This window comes from Carassius gibelio, chromosome A5 (genome assembly GCF_023724105.1).
Source record: "Carassius gibelio isolate Cgi1373 ecotype wild population from Czech Republic chromosome A5, carGib1.2-hapl.c, whole genome shotgun sequence".
Taxonomy (NCBI): domain Eukaryota; kingdom Metazoa; phylum Chordata; class Actinopteri; order Cypriniformes; family Cyprinidae; genus Carassius; species Carassius gibelio.
Window position 1 is genome coordinate 35,426,526 of NC_068375.1, and position 19,312 is coordinate 35,445,837.

The following is a 19,312-nucleotide window of genomic DNA, read 5'->3' on the forward strand; positions in this document are numbered from 1 at the left end:
TGGCTATAGTCTTAGAAAAATATGTGCTTTTATGATTTATAAGGTCATCAGTAGTAGGACTGTGATCATTGGGACATACAATTGATCTGTGAGGAGAGTAGCCTAGGCTACCTATACGCTGAGTTTCGGTTCATGTCTGAACGTGTTGTGATTATACAAAATAATGAAACATGGGTTAAAATTAAGATAAAATTAATACAAAACGAAATTTGTTTCAAAGAGGGGCTTTGTTTTTTCTGTTTGATGTTTTCTCTCTCTCTCTCTCTCTCTCTCTCTCTCTCTCTCTCTGGACAGTGCTTGGCTTGTGTCCAGTGTTGAAGTTATTTGTTTATTAATGAAATACTGTTATTATAGTGTACAATTGCACTTTATTATTACACATTGTGTAGCTGTTCATTCTAAAGGTCTGTCTTCTAATTTTTATGTAATTGTTACTCTTTGACATATTGAGTAAATCCAATGGACCAAGGCCTGTTGTGATATCTTGATTAATCCAAGTCCTATGGTAGAGTTACCCTCTTACTTTAATGTAGCTCACTCACTTGCCCTAACACACATACACCTACAGAACCTCTCCTGACTTTGTTTCTCGCTCTCTCTGGTTCTCTATCTCTCCCTTCCAGTGTTGAAATTAAGTTATAATTGCCTCATTAAATTGTGATTAAATATGTTATTAATTCATTTTGGAAAGATATTTCATGTCTTTACTTATCACTTTACTTAACACTGCTACAGTTGAAGTTTGAAGCCGTGTTGGTAGTAAAAATATTGTGATGGTAGTAAAATAGGTGGTACAAAGGTAGTAAATTCAATTTAAGAATCTCTGTATAAACCCTGTTATATTTGAAGGAAGTCTTGCCAAGGCTGATTTTATTCGATCTAAAGTACAGTATTTTAATATAATAAATACATTCCTGTGATGTGCAGCTGAATTTTCAGCATCATTACTTCAGAGGGAATCTGTATTTAATCTGGTCTTGTTCCTTTCCTCTTGTGTTGTTTTGTTTTTCGAGAATGAGAACTTGGCATATAACTAATTTGGCTTCGGCCAAGTAAAATACGAATTTGCTCCAAATACCACAGAGTTTGACTGAACACACAACCTAAATATGGTATGGAATGCATTTTGTAACCCTGCATAGATATCTGCCAGAATGCTTTAACAAAGTGCATTAAAGGAAAAAAATTATTACTTCTAAAACTGATTATTTTATTAATTTCAATATAAAGAAAGGTGGTTTCAACTGACAATAATAAAAATATCAATTTAATAAATGCTGTAAAACTTTACATATCCTTTAATACATTTTAATATAGACTTCCTCTAAATAAAATCAGCATACTTATCTCAGAAGGGAAATTTCACGACTCCATCACACGACTCAGTTCCACTGTTAAAAATACAGTATACATGGAACCTGAAAGTGTGTTTGAATCAAAATGCTTTATGTTGTACATATGTCAACATGAAGTCCGAAAATAACTAGGCCTTACAGGGTTCGTAAATATCTTCCAAATATACTTGGGATGTTTGGTTTGGACTCTGAAATGTAATCATGTTAACTTGTAGACGCGTCCATATCTTGATCACTGGAGATATTTCCGAGAAAGTTAACTCAACACTACGAGTTTGAATGTAAAGTACTGCTGTGAAGCGGAAATGACTCTCATTTCCCACATTGCACGGTCATGTTGTCCAAGTTCCAAAAGTGAATATTCATCTTGGTCTCGATCTCTACATCTTTTAATATCTGCGGGAGAGACAGTTAAGTGCGAGGGATGAGCAGCATGCATGTTTTACCATTCTATTTAATTATAATTCACATTATAAAGTGCAAACCTGCTCAAACTGCTCAAAGGTGATTCCCTCATAAAAATCATCAGGAGCCTAAAACAAAAAAAGGACCAGATTATCAAAAGGTATCAAAATCACATCAGAGCTTTGAAATGTCCAATCCCATCACTGTTTGCCAGCGTACCATCTGACCCACTGTGACATTCGCCACCTCCAGCATCGCAGCATCTGTGATGGCTTTGGCGTTTTCTGCTCCTATGATTTCATAGCTGGACAGCAGCTCCTCCACCACCTACAATCACAGTCCCACAGCGGTCAAACGAGCCATGACTGCACGTGTAGTTTTATATGAAATAAGAAATTCATCTTACACATCTGTATTCGTCCAGCGTGATGATGCCGTCATTGTCAGTGTCATGCATGTTGAATAGAACTACAGTGAAGAAGATATGCTTTTACCAAGACGTTCATCAAAAGAAACATTTAAACATCTAAAGTATATTAATGCTGAAAGAAGTTACCAAAATAGTCTTTCAAAAGTATGTTAAAAGGGTCGTGGTGAGGCTTAACCTTTGTTTAGTAATAAATATGAACTGAAATAAAACATTTTTTATTTGTTTAGTTCAAGTACTAGTGTTTAAGTACTAGTGATCAAATCGATTAATTGTGATTTATCACATCCAAAATAAAAGTTTGTTTACATATGTCTGTGTACTGTGTGTATACAGTATTGTTCAAAATAATAGCAGTACAATGTGACTAACCAGAATAATCAAGGTTTTTCGTATATTTTTTTATTGCTACGTGGCAAACAAGTTACCAGTAGGTTCAGTAGATTGTCAGAAAACAAATGAGACCCAGCATTCATGATATGCACGCTCTTAAGGCTGTGCAATTGGGCAATTAGTTGAATTAGTTGAAAGGGGTGTGTTCAAAAAAATAGCAGTGTGGCATTCAATCACTGAGGTCATCAATTTTGTGAAGAAACAGGTGTAAATCAGGTGGCCCCTATTTAAGGATGAAGCCAACACTTGTTGAACATGCATTTGAAAGCTGAGGAAAATGGGTCGTTCAAGACATTGTTCAGAAGAACAGCGTACTTTGATTAAAAAGTTGATTAGAGAGGGGAAAACCTATAAAGAGGTGCAAAAAATGATAGGCTGTTCAGCTAAAATGATCTCCAATGCCTTAAAATGGAGAGCAAAACCAGAGAGACGTGGAAGAAAACGGAAGACAACCATCAAAATGGATAGAAGAATAACCAGAATGGCAAAGGCTCAGCCAATGATCACCTCCAGGATGATCAAAGACAGTCTGGAGTTACCTGTAAGTACTGTGACAGTTAGAAGACGTCTGTGTGAAGCTAATCTATTTTCAAGAATCCCCCGCAAAGTCCCTCTGTTAAAAAAAAAGGCATGTGCAGAAGAGGTTACAATTTGCCAAAGAACACATCAACTGGCCTAAAGAGAAATGGAGGAACATTTTGTGGACTGATGAGAGTAAAATTGTTCTTTTTGGGTCCAAGGGCCACAGGCAGTTTGTGAGACGACCCCCAAACTCTGAATTCAAGCCACAGTACACAGTGAAGACCGTGAAGCATGGAGGTGCAAGCATCATGATATGGGCATGTTTCTCCTACTATGGTGTTGGGCCTATTTATCGCATACCAGGGATCATGGATCAGTTTGCATATGTTAAAATACTTGAAGAGGTCATGTTGCCCTATGCTGAAGAGGACATGCCCTTGAAATGGTTGTTTCAACAAGACAATGACCCAAAACACACTAGTAAACGGGCAAAGTCTTGGTTCCAAACCAACAAAATTAATGTTATGGAGTGGCCAGCCCAATCTCCAGACCTTAATCCAATTGAGAACTTGTGGGGTGATATCAAAAATGCTGTTTCTGAAGCAAAACCAAGAAATGTGAATGAATTGTGGAATGTTGTTAAAGAATCATGGAGTGGAATAACAGCTGAGAGGTGCCACAAGTTGGTTGACTCCATGCCACACAGATGTCAAGCAGTTTTAAAAAACTGTGGTCATACAACTAAATATTAGTTTAGTGATTCACAGGATTGCTAAATCCCAGAAAAAAAAAATGTTTGTACAAAATAGTTTTGAGTTTGTACAGTCAAAGGTAGACACTGCTATTTTTTTGAACACACCCCTTTCAACTAATTCAACTAATTGCCCAATTGCACAGCCTTAAGAGCGTGCATATCATGAATGCTGGGTCTTGTTTGTTTTCTGACAATCTACTGAACCTACTGGTAACTTGTTTGCCACGTAGCAATAAAAAATATACTAAAAACCTTGATTATTCTGGTTAGTCACATTGTACTGCTATTATTTTGAACAATACTGTGTATATATATATATATATATATATATACAGAAATTCATAGTATTAACAAAAACTATATTAGTATATCAGTGATACTAAAATAACACTGATATCTGAAGAACTTTCACAAACTTCAGCTTGCATGGATTGAAAGCTGCAACAGAAAGAACATTTGTATTCTCACATCGTAGTTTCTCCTTCTTGATGTTTTTCATCTCCTCGTCTGCAGTGTGTGGTTTGGGTGGTCTGAAGAAGGACAGGACAGTTACGAATTCCTCAAAACCGATCTCCTGCAGACAGCCCTTCTCTTTTTCACCCATGTTCCTGCAAGAAAGCACATAGATATTAGCACTCAGAAGCACGATAGAACCTTTCAGTCAAAATTTTTTAAAATAACCGTTTTTTTGTTTCTTAGTGTGAAGAACAATATAAATGCTAAAATCATTCTACAAGTAAACATTCCACTATAAAGGACTATAAAGGTTCCATGGGTGTTTCATGGAAATATCAATGCCAATACGTCAAACTTTACACCAGATACAGTATATTTGTGGAGAGTGAGTGTATCTAGCTTTGCGAATTGTAAACTATATTATCACCCAGCTCTGCTCAAAGTGACTATAGGGCATGAAAATATTAAGATATTATACATACTAACGTCATGAATTTCTGTCAAGCTTGTTTTAAACAATGTGTATTGCAGTGGTTCCCAAACCTGTCCTGGAGGACCCCCTGCCCTGCACATTTTATGTATGTCTCCCTAATCAGACACACCTCATTTAGGAATCAGGAGCGTTAGATAAGGGAGACATACTAAAGGTTCAGGGGGCCTCCAGGACAGGTTTGGGAAGCACTGGGGTATTGTAAAAGGCACTATACAACTAAATTTGACTTGACTTGATTTGAATTTGACGGGTGTGCCTCGGGTAATCATGCACAGTTTGGATGTCTCCCTAATGTGACACACTTATGGAGCCAATGATTTGATTCAGGTGTTTGATTAGTGTGCTTTGTTGGGGTAGCTACACAAGAAACTGAGGAAATACTGCGGTAAACTATTTACTAAGGTAGGTTTATTTCTGAAAGTCAGGTTTGGTGTAGACATTGTGTGTGAAATGCTTTCTAGTATCTCAGCTTTTAATAACTAAATAAATGCTACTGAACGTTCTCCATTATTATCCACGAGGGACATTCATTAATTTTGTCACACAATACGGGGTTCATTGCGACAACTGGAAGTGTTCTGTTTGTTTTTTTTCACTATTTTGAGAAGACTTCTTTTCTTTTTCTTTTCTGTACGCACCTTTTATCAAAGAAAGCCTCAATGATCTGTCTTCGGATTGGATTGAGGGCCAAATCGCTAACATTCGCAAGGTGTTCACGTCTGAAATAAGAAGAAATGTTTCTGCTGTGCATTACATCACACTTCATTATAAAGGAAAATCAGTCTCAACTGACAACCCTTTTTAAAACACGCACAGTTCAATAATACACCATGTGTTCAGAACTTATATTAAAATCAGAAGTGAAATGGGTATAAACAACATATTGTATACATATTTAGTGTACGGTTCAACTGCAGCTCAAAAGAAAAACGCAAGCAGCATAATTTTCAGACCAACTGCTCTTCCCTAGAAAGTAAAATAAAATAAAGACAGGCAGAAAATGAGTGATAGATTACAGCTTATGACAGCATATTAGTTTTAAATAAATGAATGTCATTATGTACAGTACCTTAATGTGTCTTCATCTCGAGTCAGGTACAGAAATCTGGTATGGAGGGTTTTTATCTGCTCGATGGAAACTAAAGTGAGAAAAAGACAGCAAATTCAGGAACATGCAAACTCAATAAGGAATGCATGTTTCATTACGGTAACTGTAATGAATTCCTAATGCCTCGGATGACAATATGAACAGATATGCTCACAACACTGTCAACAATACAACCTGTAGGCCTATGTATTTATAGAAATTTTGCTGACCAAAATAGTAAGTGTAGTCAATCCCTTATCTTATGACAGCTGTCACCAAACCAAAACACTCCGCTATCTGTCACTATTAGCATTGCTCATATCATCTGAGTTGTTTTGGATATGAGAACTGTATACAACAACTAAAGAAGATTAGTCACAGTTGTAATTGTTTTTAATAGTTTTATTTTTATGATTTTTGATTTTAAATAGTTTCATTTACGAACCTCTGCCACAGACCACTGTTTTCTTCTATTAACTGAAGGACTTTGGGGCGTTATCCTACAAAAGCTAAAAGGTACTTTATTTACCCCTAAATGGTACATGTTAGCTTTTAGAGGTACATAGTACCTTTTGAAAGGGTACCTCCTAGTGACAGATTTGTACCTTTTTTTTCTTTGAGTGTGGAAAGGACATGAAGTAAATTATTGGTTAATTCCTTCTCTCTCTCTCTCACACACACACACACACATACACATGAAAGGAAAAAGACAGGGAAAAAAAACAAGTAAAACCAGAAAAACTCATGTTTAACATAACAAGGAAGACATATATGTCTATACTGTCTGTGTTATTCTAGTAACACTTAAAAAAAAAAGGTTTCATATCTTAACAATACAAAATACAGTTTGTCAACATTTCACTATCTTTTGTTCATCACAACAACTAATAAAGACTTTTTTTTTAACTGACATAAAGATTAATAAATGCTGTCAAAAATGCATTCATGTTATTGAATTTGACCTGATTGTGAAGTGTTAATTTACTTTTCTTTCCTCTCCTCTATTTTTGAGGTAGAACAGTTAGTTTTGAGAAGATTTGATCTGTGTAATATGTGTATCACACATTCAAGTTACTTGCGAAAACGCTTCTCCATAATGATAGAAACGCTGTCTACATATATAAGAGTTTATACGTACTCACAGCCAGTTTTATGAACCAGATCCTGCGACATATGCACTGGTCCAGACTGAGAAGCTCCCATGTTGAAGTCAAGAAGAGAGCAGTAGGAAAGTCGTATGAAGAAAGGTCAGAACTTTTGGTCAGACTCTGATAGCGAAGCTCCGCCCCCTCATAGAATATGCAAATACGTGCTACGCGCCAGTGTTTTTTTAAACGCGTGCCGATTCTGAACAATATAATATAATATAATATAATATAATATAAAAGGTATAATATCCATACGTTGTAAAGGAAGACTTCCCTTTCAGTCTTAGCACATATTAGGGGTCGTTGTAAATAAAATTATTTGTAAATACATGGCTTATTTTAATATAAAAAATATTTAATAATACAATAAAATTATCATTTAAAATTATTAAATTAATTATAAATGCATGATTGTATGTGATTATTAATTTAAATCAACTAATATGATTAAATTATCTGAAAGATATTATTTTGTTCTTGGTACTTATGAAAACATTTGATATTTTCATGAGAAAGTATTTAATATATAGTCTTTCTTCTTCAGTCAGGATTAAGGTATAGTGTGGGAGATACTTATATTTGCATTATGAATATTTGAGGTTGTATGTAACTTGGATGAGCATTAGAGTTTATGCAAACACACTCTGTTTTGGATACAAGAGGGACACCACCCTGACTTTTTTGTGATTCATTATCCAACTTTCACTTTAAGCTGTTCAGTGCATGAAAAAACTAAGAATTGGGTGACTTGTAAAAATGCTTCTAACCAGCATAACAATTAAATCAGCTTAGTAATTAATATAAAATATTTAATTGACATGTTTTATTATTTGATTTGTCTCTCAAGCTGACATGAACAAAAAATGCCAATCTGGTTCTAGAGAATGACTGAAGAATATTGCAAAGAGCAACTCACACTTTTGCATTATATGCCAAATTAATATTTTATTTACGTATTCCTGTGCAATCTGTAAGGGAATCAAGATTAAATGAGTACACTTAAATAATTAGGTATCTAAAATCTCTTCACTTACAAAATAAGTAGATAAGTCATACAAATTAAATAATAAATAACCAGACCATCAAAGTCGAGATTATTCTTTAATTGTGATTGATTCTCTTATATTTTCAATACTTTTGTATTTATAACCCCAGAGAGCCAAGAATTCCTTGAGCCCTTATTCTCTAGTTTATATATATATATATATATAACTTTGAAATAAACATTACAAAATATTACATAATATATTAATAATAGCTTTAGAGATTGTAACTCATGTCAAGTGCATGTTAGTTAACATATTAACATATGTGACATTAGTGCATTAGTTCAGTGAGAAGTTGATCATCAACACATATACAGATATTCAGACCCTCTGTAGTGTACGTTCACGTATACATACTAGCTAGAGTTTATTTTGTATCTGCACAAATACTGTAACTCAACCACTCAAATACAACACATGTAGTTTCTTTCAGTTTAGACGACATTTGCAGCTCTGGGTCAAAGTTGCATTTAAAACTAATCTAGGACCAGGATGTTGTACAATTGAAATCAGTGAGAGAAAAACTACTGATCTTAGACTGGTTTTGCCTTGAAGGAATTGTTCACCCAAATATGAAAATGTACTCACCATCATGCCATATGGGGGTAGATGAGTTTGTTTCATCATCAGAAAAGATTTGGAGAAATGTAGCATTACATCACCATCAGACCAATGGATCCTCTGCAGTGAATGGGTGCCGTCAGAATGAGAGTCCAAACAGCTGATAAAAACAACACAATTATACACACCAGTCCATCACTTAACGTGAAAAGCTGTGTGTTTGTAGGAAACAAATGCATCAAGACGTTTTCAACTTCAAACCATTGCTTCCGGCTAAAATATGAGTCCTCTATCCATAATTTTGCTTTCTACAGTAAAAAAGTTGTCTTTTCTAAATCAGGAGAGAAATGTGCACCGATCAAGCACTGTTTATCAGTAAAAGCAGTTCTAAAAAGATATGTCAGTGGATTTTGATTTTAAAGACTGCATGAAGCATTTTTTGTATTATGGACTCAGATTTTGCTTAGAAGTGATGGCTTAAAGTTAAAATGTCTTTATGCAGCATTTCTCTGTACAATTTGTTAACTGATCGACTGAAGTGATGTGGATTACTTGTGGATTATTATGATGTTTTTATCAGCTGTTTGACTCTCATTCTGACGGCACCCATTCACTGCAGAGGATTCATTGGTGAACAAATATGCTAAATTGAGCTAAATCTGTTCTGATGAAGAAACAAACTTTACTACATCTTAGATGGACTGAGGGGCGAGTAAATGAAATAAAAAAAATAATTTTTGGATGAACTATTTCTTTAACTAGATCTTCAAACATCAAGTTTAGTCCCTCATCAGTTATAACAGTTCAGGAAAAAGTGACCGACCAAACATCTAAAGTGGGGAGTGGGGGAGGGAGGGAGGCAAGTGGCATTCTGGTCTACGGATCTAATAAATCGTGGTCCTGGAAATTGGCGGTGGGCTCTGGTGATTGCCCTGAGTTTGGGGTGAGACCGTGGTAGTGCTCCTCTACAGTCCCTAGGGTCTTGCACATGTCCTCTGGGTAATGCGCCTGGAGCTCTTCATTAGCGATGTAGTGTGTGTCAGCGAACTCGGTGAAGTAGCGGCCGACCTCAGGGTGAGCGATCTCCGGCGGGGCCGAGTGAGGCTCCAGATTCTCTGCAAAAAAAAAAAAAAAGTGAGTTTCTTTCTTTTTATTTTAAGATTGCAATTATCTCGAACCAATTACGACGTCACCCATTTGCCACAAAATAAATGATTCAATGACACTGATGAAATTGAGAGCAATTGGGACAAAGACTCAGTTTTCAGATGCCAATGATAATACACCAAAAGTATAAGCACAATTAAAACCATGTTAGAACTCCATTGCTTAAATCTTGGCTCACAAGAAAAACTCACCTTGTGCAGCATATCTACATGTACCGTCCTGCACCAGGACGTTGTAGAATGGCTGATCAGCCCCCTTAGACAGCTGATGGACCCTCATAGTGTTAATCCACTCCTGACTCATGGTGCATTTAGGGTCCCATCCGTAGATAACGCAGTTGTAGCCTGACCTATGAGAGAAAACAGTTTGTGAACACTGTCAATCAAATATTCCTAATCTAAATGCATGGTTCATCTACATTCTACCTAAAGCTATATAAAGTATTAAGCCTTTTTGGTTTGAAATGAAGATTGCATTCCCATCCTGTGCCAAAAAAGTCTGATTTCTCACTGTATTATTTAGCTGTAGTATATTTGCGTCATCAATATAAGCTCCAGCTGGAGAACTGAAGTAAAGAGTTTTCCATATGGTTCTTTAGTTTGATGTTCAGACAAACAGGAACCCACCTCTTATGTTTCATGATGAGGCCTACAGAGTACAGTACGTCCCTGTGCTCAGGCACACTGCGTTTCTTCACCTCCAGCTCTACTGGATGCCTCTTATGCTGGATGTGCTCGAGCGTGTGCTGCACCAGATACCCGACCGCTCCATGCTGAGTCGGGTCAAGAGCCTGGATGTGCTGTAGAATATCCAGTACCTGAGATAGAGAGAGAGAGAGAAATCAAACAAGCATAGAGGTTATACTTGCATTGGAATATTTCTATAGACATGATGATGAAATTCACTTGATTATACATAGAGGTTATCTGGTTATACAATTTGTATTTTTCGGTTTAGCCGCATTATTCACCATCCCAAATATTACATGCAAATGCAACATACCCTCTCTTATAAACCTGTTTCGTGTTAGGCATGAGAGGGATTTGTGTGACAATAACCGCCATCATTTTGTATTTTGTGCAATTAGCCAAAGCTGTTGGCAGATTGCACAATTGCACAGTCAATGCATATTCATTTTGTAAGAAAGTGTGACATTAAATTAGTAAGAAACAAGTACTGGAATAGCAGTGTGGAGAGTGGTGGAAAGTGGTTGGAACAGAAAGCAGGAATGGGATTAGGAAATTATGAAAGTAAACTAAAATTGAATTATAATCACAATTTTATCAATACTTAAATTATTCATTAATTGAAAAAAAAAATGTATTTCAGCTAATTGCAGGTAGTTTAACTTGATTTTTAAAATAACTAAAACTGAAAAAAAAAAAAAAAAAATAATAATAATATATTTATATTATATATATATATATATATATATTTATATACTGTTAATGCATTTTTATTTCAGTTTTAGTTATTTTAAAAATCAAGTCTTAAATCGCTGGGGTATATTTTTAGCAATAGCCAATTAGCAGTATGGGTCAAAATTATAGATTTTTCTTTTATGCCAAAAATCATTAGGATATTAAATAAGGATCATGTTTCATGAAAATATTTAGTAAATTTCCTACCATAAATATATCATAACTTAATTCTTTGATAAGTAATATGCATTGCTAAGAATTCATTTGCACTTTAAAGGTGAATTTCTCAGTATTTCGATTTTTTGCACCCTCAGATTCCAGATTTTCAAATAGTTGTATCTTGGCCAAATATTGTTTGATCCCAATAAATATAAATTTTTAAAATTTGAAAAAATTTACACTTAAGACTGGTTTTGTGGTCCAGGGTCACATACACACGCACACGCACACAGACACACACTAATATATATATATATATATATATATATATATATATATATATATATATATATATATATATATATATATATATATATATATATATATATATATATTTAAAAAAGACTAAAAATTACAAAAGACAAAATTAATAATAATTTAACTAAAATTAAAATGGAAAATATTAGAATAAAAATTCATTCAAAATATTAATAAAAATAATTGCATCTCAATGATACTAAAATAATTCAATCTTCCAATCGTATGACATATGAGTGTATATGTGCTTACCACTGTGCCAGAGAGATTTTATGTTTTTGACTGTTCTTTGAATTATGGGGTGCTACTGACATTTAAGTCTCATCTGTGAGACTGAACTCACTTTCTCAGGCCAGATGCCCAGGTGGAAGTAGAGGCGGGCCTGCAGCAGAAGATACTGCACATTATCAGGGTTAATAGTGAGGTAGAGATCCAGAGAGTCCCGCAGGAGCTGATATGATTTCTCGTTTCCTTCCCTAGACAAAACACAAAAGCAAGCACATCTTGTAACAAACGTGGGTCTGACAACTTCACAAATTCAGCTGACAGCCAAGAAAAAAAGATTTAATTTACATAAAACACTGTCTACAACTGCAGAATCCCCTGACTGGCTTACTAATGAGTGTTCAAGCAGCACGAAACAAGTTATCACTAAAACGTAAGTGCAGGGATTTAAGGAAATGATCATAGGTAACAGTACAGCAATATGAATATAAAAGAACACTGACACACAAGTACAGCTAAAGTAATCAAAGTCCACGTGTGATTCTCACCCTCGTTTGCCGATGTTCAGCAGGTTTCCCACCATCCTCAGCAGAAGCTCGCTGCTGCTTATAGCGCTGTAGTAGTCTGCTCCCACCTGGTGTCGGATCAGATTCTCACACTCTTTAGCAGCCAGCTGCTTTCCTTTCCCAAACGCGTCAATGTAGACATAGTCATAGATGTCATCACTCCTGCAAAACAACTCATTAGTCAACTTACATTGTGGTTTTATATTTAATGCAAGCACAACATTTTTTTGAGGCATATTGGGATTAAAGTAATATTGCTGGAAAATGTAAATTATATTATTTCTCAGTGATAAATGAAAAGTTGTATATATAGTACATCATGCTTTACCTGGATACATACAGAATGCTCTCGTATACTATGAAACAAATCTGGGATGCAAAATAAAAATGATATTGTCGTCCAGGTCCATCTTTATCCGCATATATACAGTATACTCACATACAGCAAGTAGCCAATCTCAACTGCTTAATTTCTTGTATCAGTGTTAAATGTATACTATAATATCTCACAGCTCTAAATGTGGCAATAAGATATAAAGATATCATAAACATTAAAATGATTTTTGTGACTTTGTGTATTGTGAACAGTGCTAAACTGATTGGTGTTTGCTATGTCATTTCATTCTGACAGACTGCAATAGCTGGAAAGTGTTAAACGCCCACCTCCTTTGATTTTGGCACCAGCGGAGCAGGAAATGGTTGGGGAAGTTCACAGGCTCCAGAGGTACTCCTAACTTTCTGGCCAGAGTCATGTAGAGCACAGAGAGGCTGATGGGAATGCCTGTCCGACGGAGCAGCACCTGTCCACAAGGGGGCACACTGTGAGAAATAAACTACATTTCTGTCAAAATGTTTAATTTGCACATTCGATACAATGTTTTAATGCACACATTTTTTTTCTTTTTTCTTTTGCTGTTAAAAAGTGTGTATCACCCCAAAATGAGGTCAGCAGAATTTTTTTTTATTTTTTAATAAATGAATACTTTTACTTTACAAGGATACATTAAATTGATAAAAAAAAAGACTTAAGGTTGTTGCAAAAAGCTTTTATTTCAAATAAACACTGTTCTTTTTACTATAAACTTATTATTCTAAAAATAAACTGTATCAAAGCTATCTATCTATCTATCTATCTATCTATCTATCTATCTATCTATCTATCTATCTATCTATCTATCTATCTATCACACACACATTAGTAATGTTACTTATTTTAAATATATAAAATACATGTTACTTTAAAAAATTGGCTGATGTAATGCATGTTACTTATATAACGCATTGCCCCCAGCACTGGTTATCCACACTTCCTAACTTGAGTATTTTGGAAACGAGTGTGATACCCATGTGATTGCAGTACCTGATGTATGTATGAGTTGAGTGGATTGTAGTAGTCACGCTCATTGCCCTTGTACTGTAGCTGGTCATACAGCACCGCATTCAGAGCACATATGACCTGCCTTTGAAGCTCCAAGTTTTCCAGAACAAAGCAGTCGCCTGGAAAAACACTCCAGTGAAGACATATATCGGCTTGGATCATTAAGAACAACAATGCTAATGTAGTTGCCCGATGAAGTCCAAAGTAGATAAGTAAAAAATTAAACTCCAAGACATTTTATTGTCATCAAGTTGAGAGCTTTTATCAGACAACAGTGAGAAAATAAGCCTGGCTACACGGGTCTGACTAATAGACCTCATGAGACCAGCAAATTGAATTTTCCGGATCTCTCCTTGCGGACTGACCTTGACTGGTTCGTAGACTTGGATGTGCGGTATTTTTTACTCGCAGACACTTCTTCACCTTGTCTGTGATTTCTTCTATCTGTGCAGATATGCTCTCAAAAGTGATATCAGCCAGAGGGTTGCAATACTGATCGACCAAAACAGCACCTGGAATTGGAGATTAAATAAGTGATATTTGATGCAAATCATTGACCTAAACATTAATTTCATGTTGAACCTCAATCATCCATAATAATATAGTGAGAATCAACCTATTCTGTGCACTATGCCTAATCTCATTGTGAATATTAAGATGTGTAAGTCTTTGCTAAGCATATATTAAGAACGTTTTTGATATTACAAAGCCCAGTATGCAGCACACATATTTCAAGTTCATAATGCATGTATATTTGAGCTATGATTTACAAATGATAACAGTTAGAGCACAACAGATATTGTTGGTTATACCAGTGCCACTGGCCTTCATTCGGTCTTGTCGCTGGTAAGATAAAGCAATATAAAAAGGAATAGTTCTCTACAAACACAGAGCATTTCAGTTCACACCACGGTCAATTGATTGACTGGAGTGGAGTGGATCACTTGTGGATTATTGTGATGTTTCTATCAGCTGTTTAGACTCTGACGGCACCCATTCACTGCAGAGGATCCATTGGTAAGCAAAAGATGTAATGTTACCTTTCTCTAAATCTGATCAGATGAACAAATCCATCTACAATCTTATTTGCCTCAGAGTGAGGAAAGTTTCATGACTAACTATTCTTTTAATAAGAAATAAAATGTTATTTTTTGTGTGTGTGACATCAGCTAACCTTCAAGGGCTGATTGTTGTTCTGGCGCTCGCTCAAGAAAAACCTTCAAGTTCCTCAAAATGTTCTGCTGCCGGAGGAAGTACAGGATTTTCTTTGCATAGTACTTAAGTGTCAAACATTTCCTGGGAAAGAAGTACATCTATAAATTCAGTTATACCATTCATTGTTAAGAAAGATTTTAAATAAGTGGGAGCTCATTTCTAACCTTATGTCTGAGTTCAAAATTCCGAGCAGTTCATCCTCACAGAAGTGTTCTGGAGCACCAAGAGACTCGATTTCTGCAAAGCTGTCTCCAAGAACCTGACCAACGCAAGGCTGAGTTACAGATCTCTGGGTTAGTGACCAAAGCAACTTACCGTACAAATATACATGTCATATTAACATTTTTGAGAAAATGGTAAACTGCTTTTAGTTTAGTCTCCTGTCAAGTCACTTACAACTTCTGTGAAGAACCTCTTGGAAATAGACTCTACTGTTCTTCTTATCTGTTGACCAACCACTTGCCGCGTTTTGAATTCCTTCAGCCAATCGTATGATTCATTCTGCTGATAAAATCTCTGCAGCCTGGGCCACCTAAAATATTAATGACACATCAGTAATGTTTGACAACATAAATGAATACCGGCCATCACCAGGGGACTGCAAATACGTTAAACCTTAAATGAGGCTAGTGTAATGTTGTGTGTCATAAAGAATATTTTTGTGTGCTCATATATCGATCTCCTGAGTAATGATAATAATAGAAAAAAAATAATGATAAAAAAGTAATGTGCATGTATCAACTAAAAAAAACAACTACAGTATCTGCTAGAACACAACAGTAGTTATTGTTACTATAATAACTCTAAATGTAATCATCTTAAAAGTATAGTTCTATTTAAAGAAGAGTACATGTTATGAGCACATAATATCATGCATTTCTGCGATCAAGGTCGCTTTACGTTGTCAACAATGATAATGTAGCAGCATTTCCTTTTTTTTTTTTTTTTTTACATATAGGAGGCGAGCCTGTAAAAACTGAACATATCATATTTTGCATCTCTCTGCGTGTGCACGCAGGATACATTTGGTGCATCAGCAGAATGACAACACGACCTGACAGCTCTCAAGTCACGCACTAAATGCACATCTTAAACCACCTATCAGGGAATAAATATATTTCTTATGGTTTGATTAACTGGCAGTTAATGGAGGTACAGTATCAATCTTTCGAAATGTTTTTAATTTATGCCACCTGAGCTTGTACTGATGCGCCCAGACCTTTCCCCTGCCATGGCACACGTCATGCAGCCTCTTGCACGTGCTGGAAACGTTGCAGATGTCGATATGGTTTAGAACGTGGAAGCACAATATATGCTCTAATAATTCCGCTGGTAAATCGGTTAACTGCTTGGCGAAACTCTCCGAGATTACCGCGCTTGTTCCTAAAAACCGATCTCCCGTGCATGGCGTCGCCATCTTTTCTGTTTACTCCGATGACCTCATCAATGCACCGCCCAATTGTCCACGAAACTACGCCCCTTTCCGATGCATAGGGCTAAAAGAGCGAAGAGTGAAATGATCCGAATATGCACATTTTAATTTGGAATATATTGAATATTAACTATAAAGAATATATATTCAATATAATATATATATATATTGCAATCTATAAATTTTATTTAAAAATAAAATTTTACATTTTAAAAATAATACATTTCAATTGCATTATATATATATATATATATATATATATATATATATATATATATATACATTTACTTAATAAGTTGTGAATGATAATAATTATATTTTAAACAATCATTAAAAGTAATACATGCATGTGTAAACAGTTTAAAAAGTATATGTTATATGTTATTAAAAACATAAAATCATACACACACACACACACACATATATATATATATATGTGTATATATATATATATTACATTTAAGGCATGCTTAGTACTTAAAAATTTCCTGCATCCTAACGTAACATTTCGGAAATAGCTGATTGGAAGATTATTTATTTACTCAATGTATTATCCCTGACCCAAAACAACAATGACGCACCCTATATGGCGATGTCCTCCCGCCTCCTCGTCCAAGATAAATTTCAGGTTTGTCGTCCTGAAAGAGCCAAACCAGCAGCTGTGTTTGTGTTTCATGGACTTCAGCTAGTTTTTTGTACAGCTGGACAGGTGAGTTAGCAAACAGTTAACAAGCTATCAGGCCAATTTCGTCAAAAACACTATGAAACAATAAACAGTGAGACATGAAACCGTAGACTAGCCTAAACAAACATATACGAGCACCTAATGTTGTGAAGTCCTGTTGTGAAGGTTTGTATTTTGCTACACAAATGAATACTTAAGTGTTAGTAATAGGTTAATGTTTGTGATCAGCTGTCTGCCAGTTAAAAGGTATTTACGCTTATAGCAGTTTTCTTACAGACCTAATGGAGCTTTAAAGGAAGTGAAAGGGAATATATGTGTTCTGCTAGTTACCAGTTAATGCAGGTGGTTTGAAAACCATGCCTTTAGAGATGCACTTTAATCATATTTGTGTTACATTGGCCAGTAATGCTAAATTGTAGCTTTTTATTTTTTTTCAACTCTGATGTGTTTCATAATAAGCTATGCTTCAGATATATAGTTAGTCAACAGGTTAATTTTGTTTCTAAAGAGGAGGAATGTTTCCCATACGCAGATATTTTGACAAGTGTCCTTGCATCAAAAATGTGACTCAACTCCCTTTGGAGGAAACAAACCGAAACATTTAGTGTCACAGTCGTTGTAATGGCATCCCTGTCTTCTCGAGCTGCTTTAATGTTTGAAAAGAGACAGTTCATTGGCCTTAAGGAATAGCTTTTCCATAAAATGGAAATTGTGTCATCTTTAATTCCCCTCTGTTGTATTGTATGTAAACACAAAATGTGTACAAGCTACACCTTGCATGCAGTGAAGAAAAGCACTATAAAAGTGGTCATACGACTTGTACACTAGTCCTCCGACAAGTGATATTTCAATTAAATAAAATCTAAAAAGCTTGACATATATTTGACAAATGAAATGAAAGTCAGATAATATATTTTTCATATATATATATTTTTTCCAGTGCCATATTTGATATATTGGGCTTGTATGGCTCACATGGTATGACAAAGTGAGAGTATAGCAGACTACTTGCATATGATGCATATACATATCAATTGTAAGTTAGTATCTCTAAATTGTATGTCTTAGCAAGATCATCAAAGCTTTATAGTTTTTATTTTGGGGGGCAAAACACATTTTGCAGTGGAATACAATGATGATTGAGAGATGAAAAAATAAAAATTCGTCAAAAGCCTGAGATATCATATTTGATCCATTTTAACTTTAAAATTTAGATTTTTCTAAGAAGAATAACAAACAAATCTGAATTGCTTCAGTCCCGTAAGGGTTCATCTTGAAGTATTACTAAAAATGATATCTTCTTTATAAAAACGGTTTTGCAACAGACATGTAAATCATGAGCTGAAGGGGGATGTTTTTAGAATTATACTAAAAGCCCTTTTATTTGTTAAGAGTATAAATCATCAATCAGATGATAGAAGGTGTATAAGAGATTGTGTACAAAAGGCTTTTCAGCAAATTTTTATCATACTGACAATTTAGAGACCTTGGAAAGTTGTATATCAAATTAATATGGCTTTTAAGAAGGGAGTTGGTTTTAAAAATGCGGTTTGTGTTCAGTACAGTACAACATGCTGTTAGCAACGCCAAAGTCATGGGTTCGATTCTCAGCGAATGCATGAACTGATCAAATGTATACACCAGTGTGTAAGTTGCGATGGATAAAAGCATCTGCTTAATAAATGTCATGTTGTGTAATGAAATGTCAGGTTTAATGTCATTGACTCAACACAAATGCAAATTTGGTAAATGATACTCCAAGTGAGATTTGAGTGCCTCGAGGTGATTATTGTCAATAAGCAACAAACTGATTTGGTTCTATTCCTCAAACAAAAGCTAGAAAGATAGTTATATGGACTACTTTTATTGTCCTTTTTGGAGCTTGGCAGTATAAATCACCTTTACCCCCTTTTTTCCATTCTAGATAACATTTCCTTTTGTGTTTAGAATACTGGAGAAAAATAAATTTTCCTTAAAAATAATCCAAAAAAGCTTGTAAAAAACACCCGTGACTGCTTGTGGGGAAAACAAACAAACATACAAATCTACAAAGCAAGCAGCATCCTGTATGGCAATAATCATAATTTCCATATTTAAAG

The 19,312-nt window shown here is 35.1% G+C and overlaps 3 protein-coding genes across 6 annotated transcripts in view; 1 reads left to right on the top strand and 2 right to left on the bottom strand.

Annotated features, from left to right (window-relative positions):
* Positions 1 to 13,360, top strand: part of LOC128014169 (F-box/WD repeat-containing protein 8) — a 35,117-nt gene extending 21,757 nt beyond the window's left edge. The window contains exon 12 of the mRNA XM_052597525.1: positions 13,135 to 13,360. The gene's annotated coding sequence lies outside the window, so the exon portion shown is untranslated. The remainder of the gene's footprint in view (positions 1 to 13,134) is intronic.
* On the bottom strand, positions 1,240 to 7,148 carry LOC128014176 (calcineurin B homologous protein 3). Of its 3 annotated transcripts, none has more exons than XM_052597545.1 (8): positions 7,035 to 7,148; positions 5,875 to 5,944; positions 5,444 to 5,524; positions 4,325 to 4,464; positions 2,167 to 2,228; positions 1,992 to 2,087; positions 1,841 to 1,888; positions 1,240 to 1,751 (listed from the first exon to the last, which is right to left on the bottom strand). In XM_052597545.1, the coding sequence occupies exons 1-8, from the start codon at positions 7,093 to 7,095 to the stop codon at positions 1,668 to 1,670; spliced, it is 642 nt and encodes a 213-aa protein (XP_052453505.1). In that variant the 5' UTR covers positions 7,096 to 7,148; the 3' UTR covers positions 1,240 to 1,667. The 3 variants fall into 3 exon arrangements, with proteins under 3 accessions (XP_052453505.1, XP_052453497.1, XP_052453509.1); XM_052597537.1 differs by having other exon boundaries at positions 1,980 to 2,087; XM_052597549.1 differs by having other exon boundaries at positions 1,656 to 1,751; positions 1,988 to 2,087.
* LOC128014160 (F-box only protein 21) lies at positions 7,948 to 16,549 on the bottom strand. 2 transcript variants are annotated; one of them, XM_052597512.1, is made up of 12 exons: positions 16,290 to 16,549; positions 15,493 to 15,628; positions 15,261 to 15,355; positions 15,056 to 15,177; positions 14,247 to 14,393; positions 13,864 to 14,000; positions 13,167 to 13,303; positions 12,486 to 12,665; positions 12,056 to 12,188; positions 10,441 to 10,631; positions 10,006 to 10,163; positions 7,948 to 9,762 (listed from the first exon to the last, which is right to left on the bottom strand). In XM_052597512.1, the coding sequence occupies exons 1-12, from the start codon at positions 16,511 to 16,513 to the stop codon at positions 9,524 to 9,526; spliced, it is 1,899 nt and encodes a 632-aa protein (XP_052453472.1). In that variant the 5' UTR covers positions 16,514 to 16,549; the 3' UTR covers positions 7,948 to 9,523. The 2 variants fall into 2 exon arrangements, with proteins under 2 accessions (XP_052453472.1, XP_052453462.1); XM_052597502.1 differs by having other exon boundaries at positions 7,949 to 9,762; positions 15,261 to 15,370.
* Between the last annotated feature and the right edge of the window lie 2,763 nt (positions 16,550 to 19,312).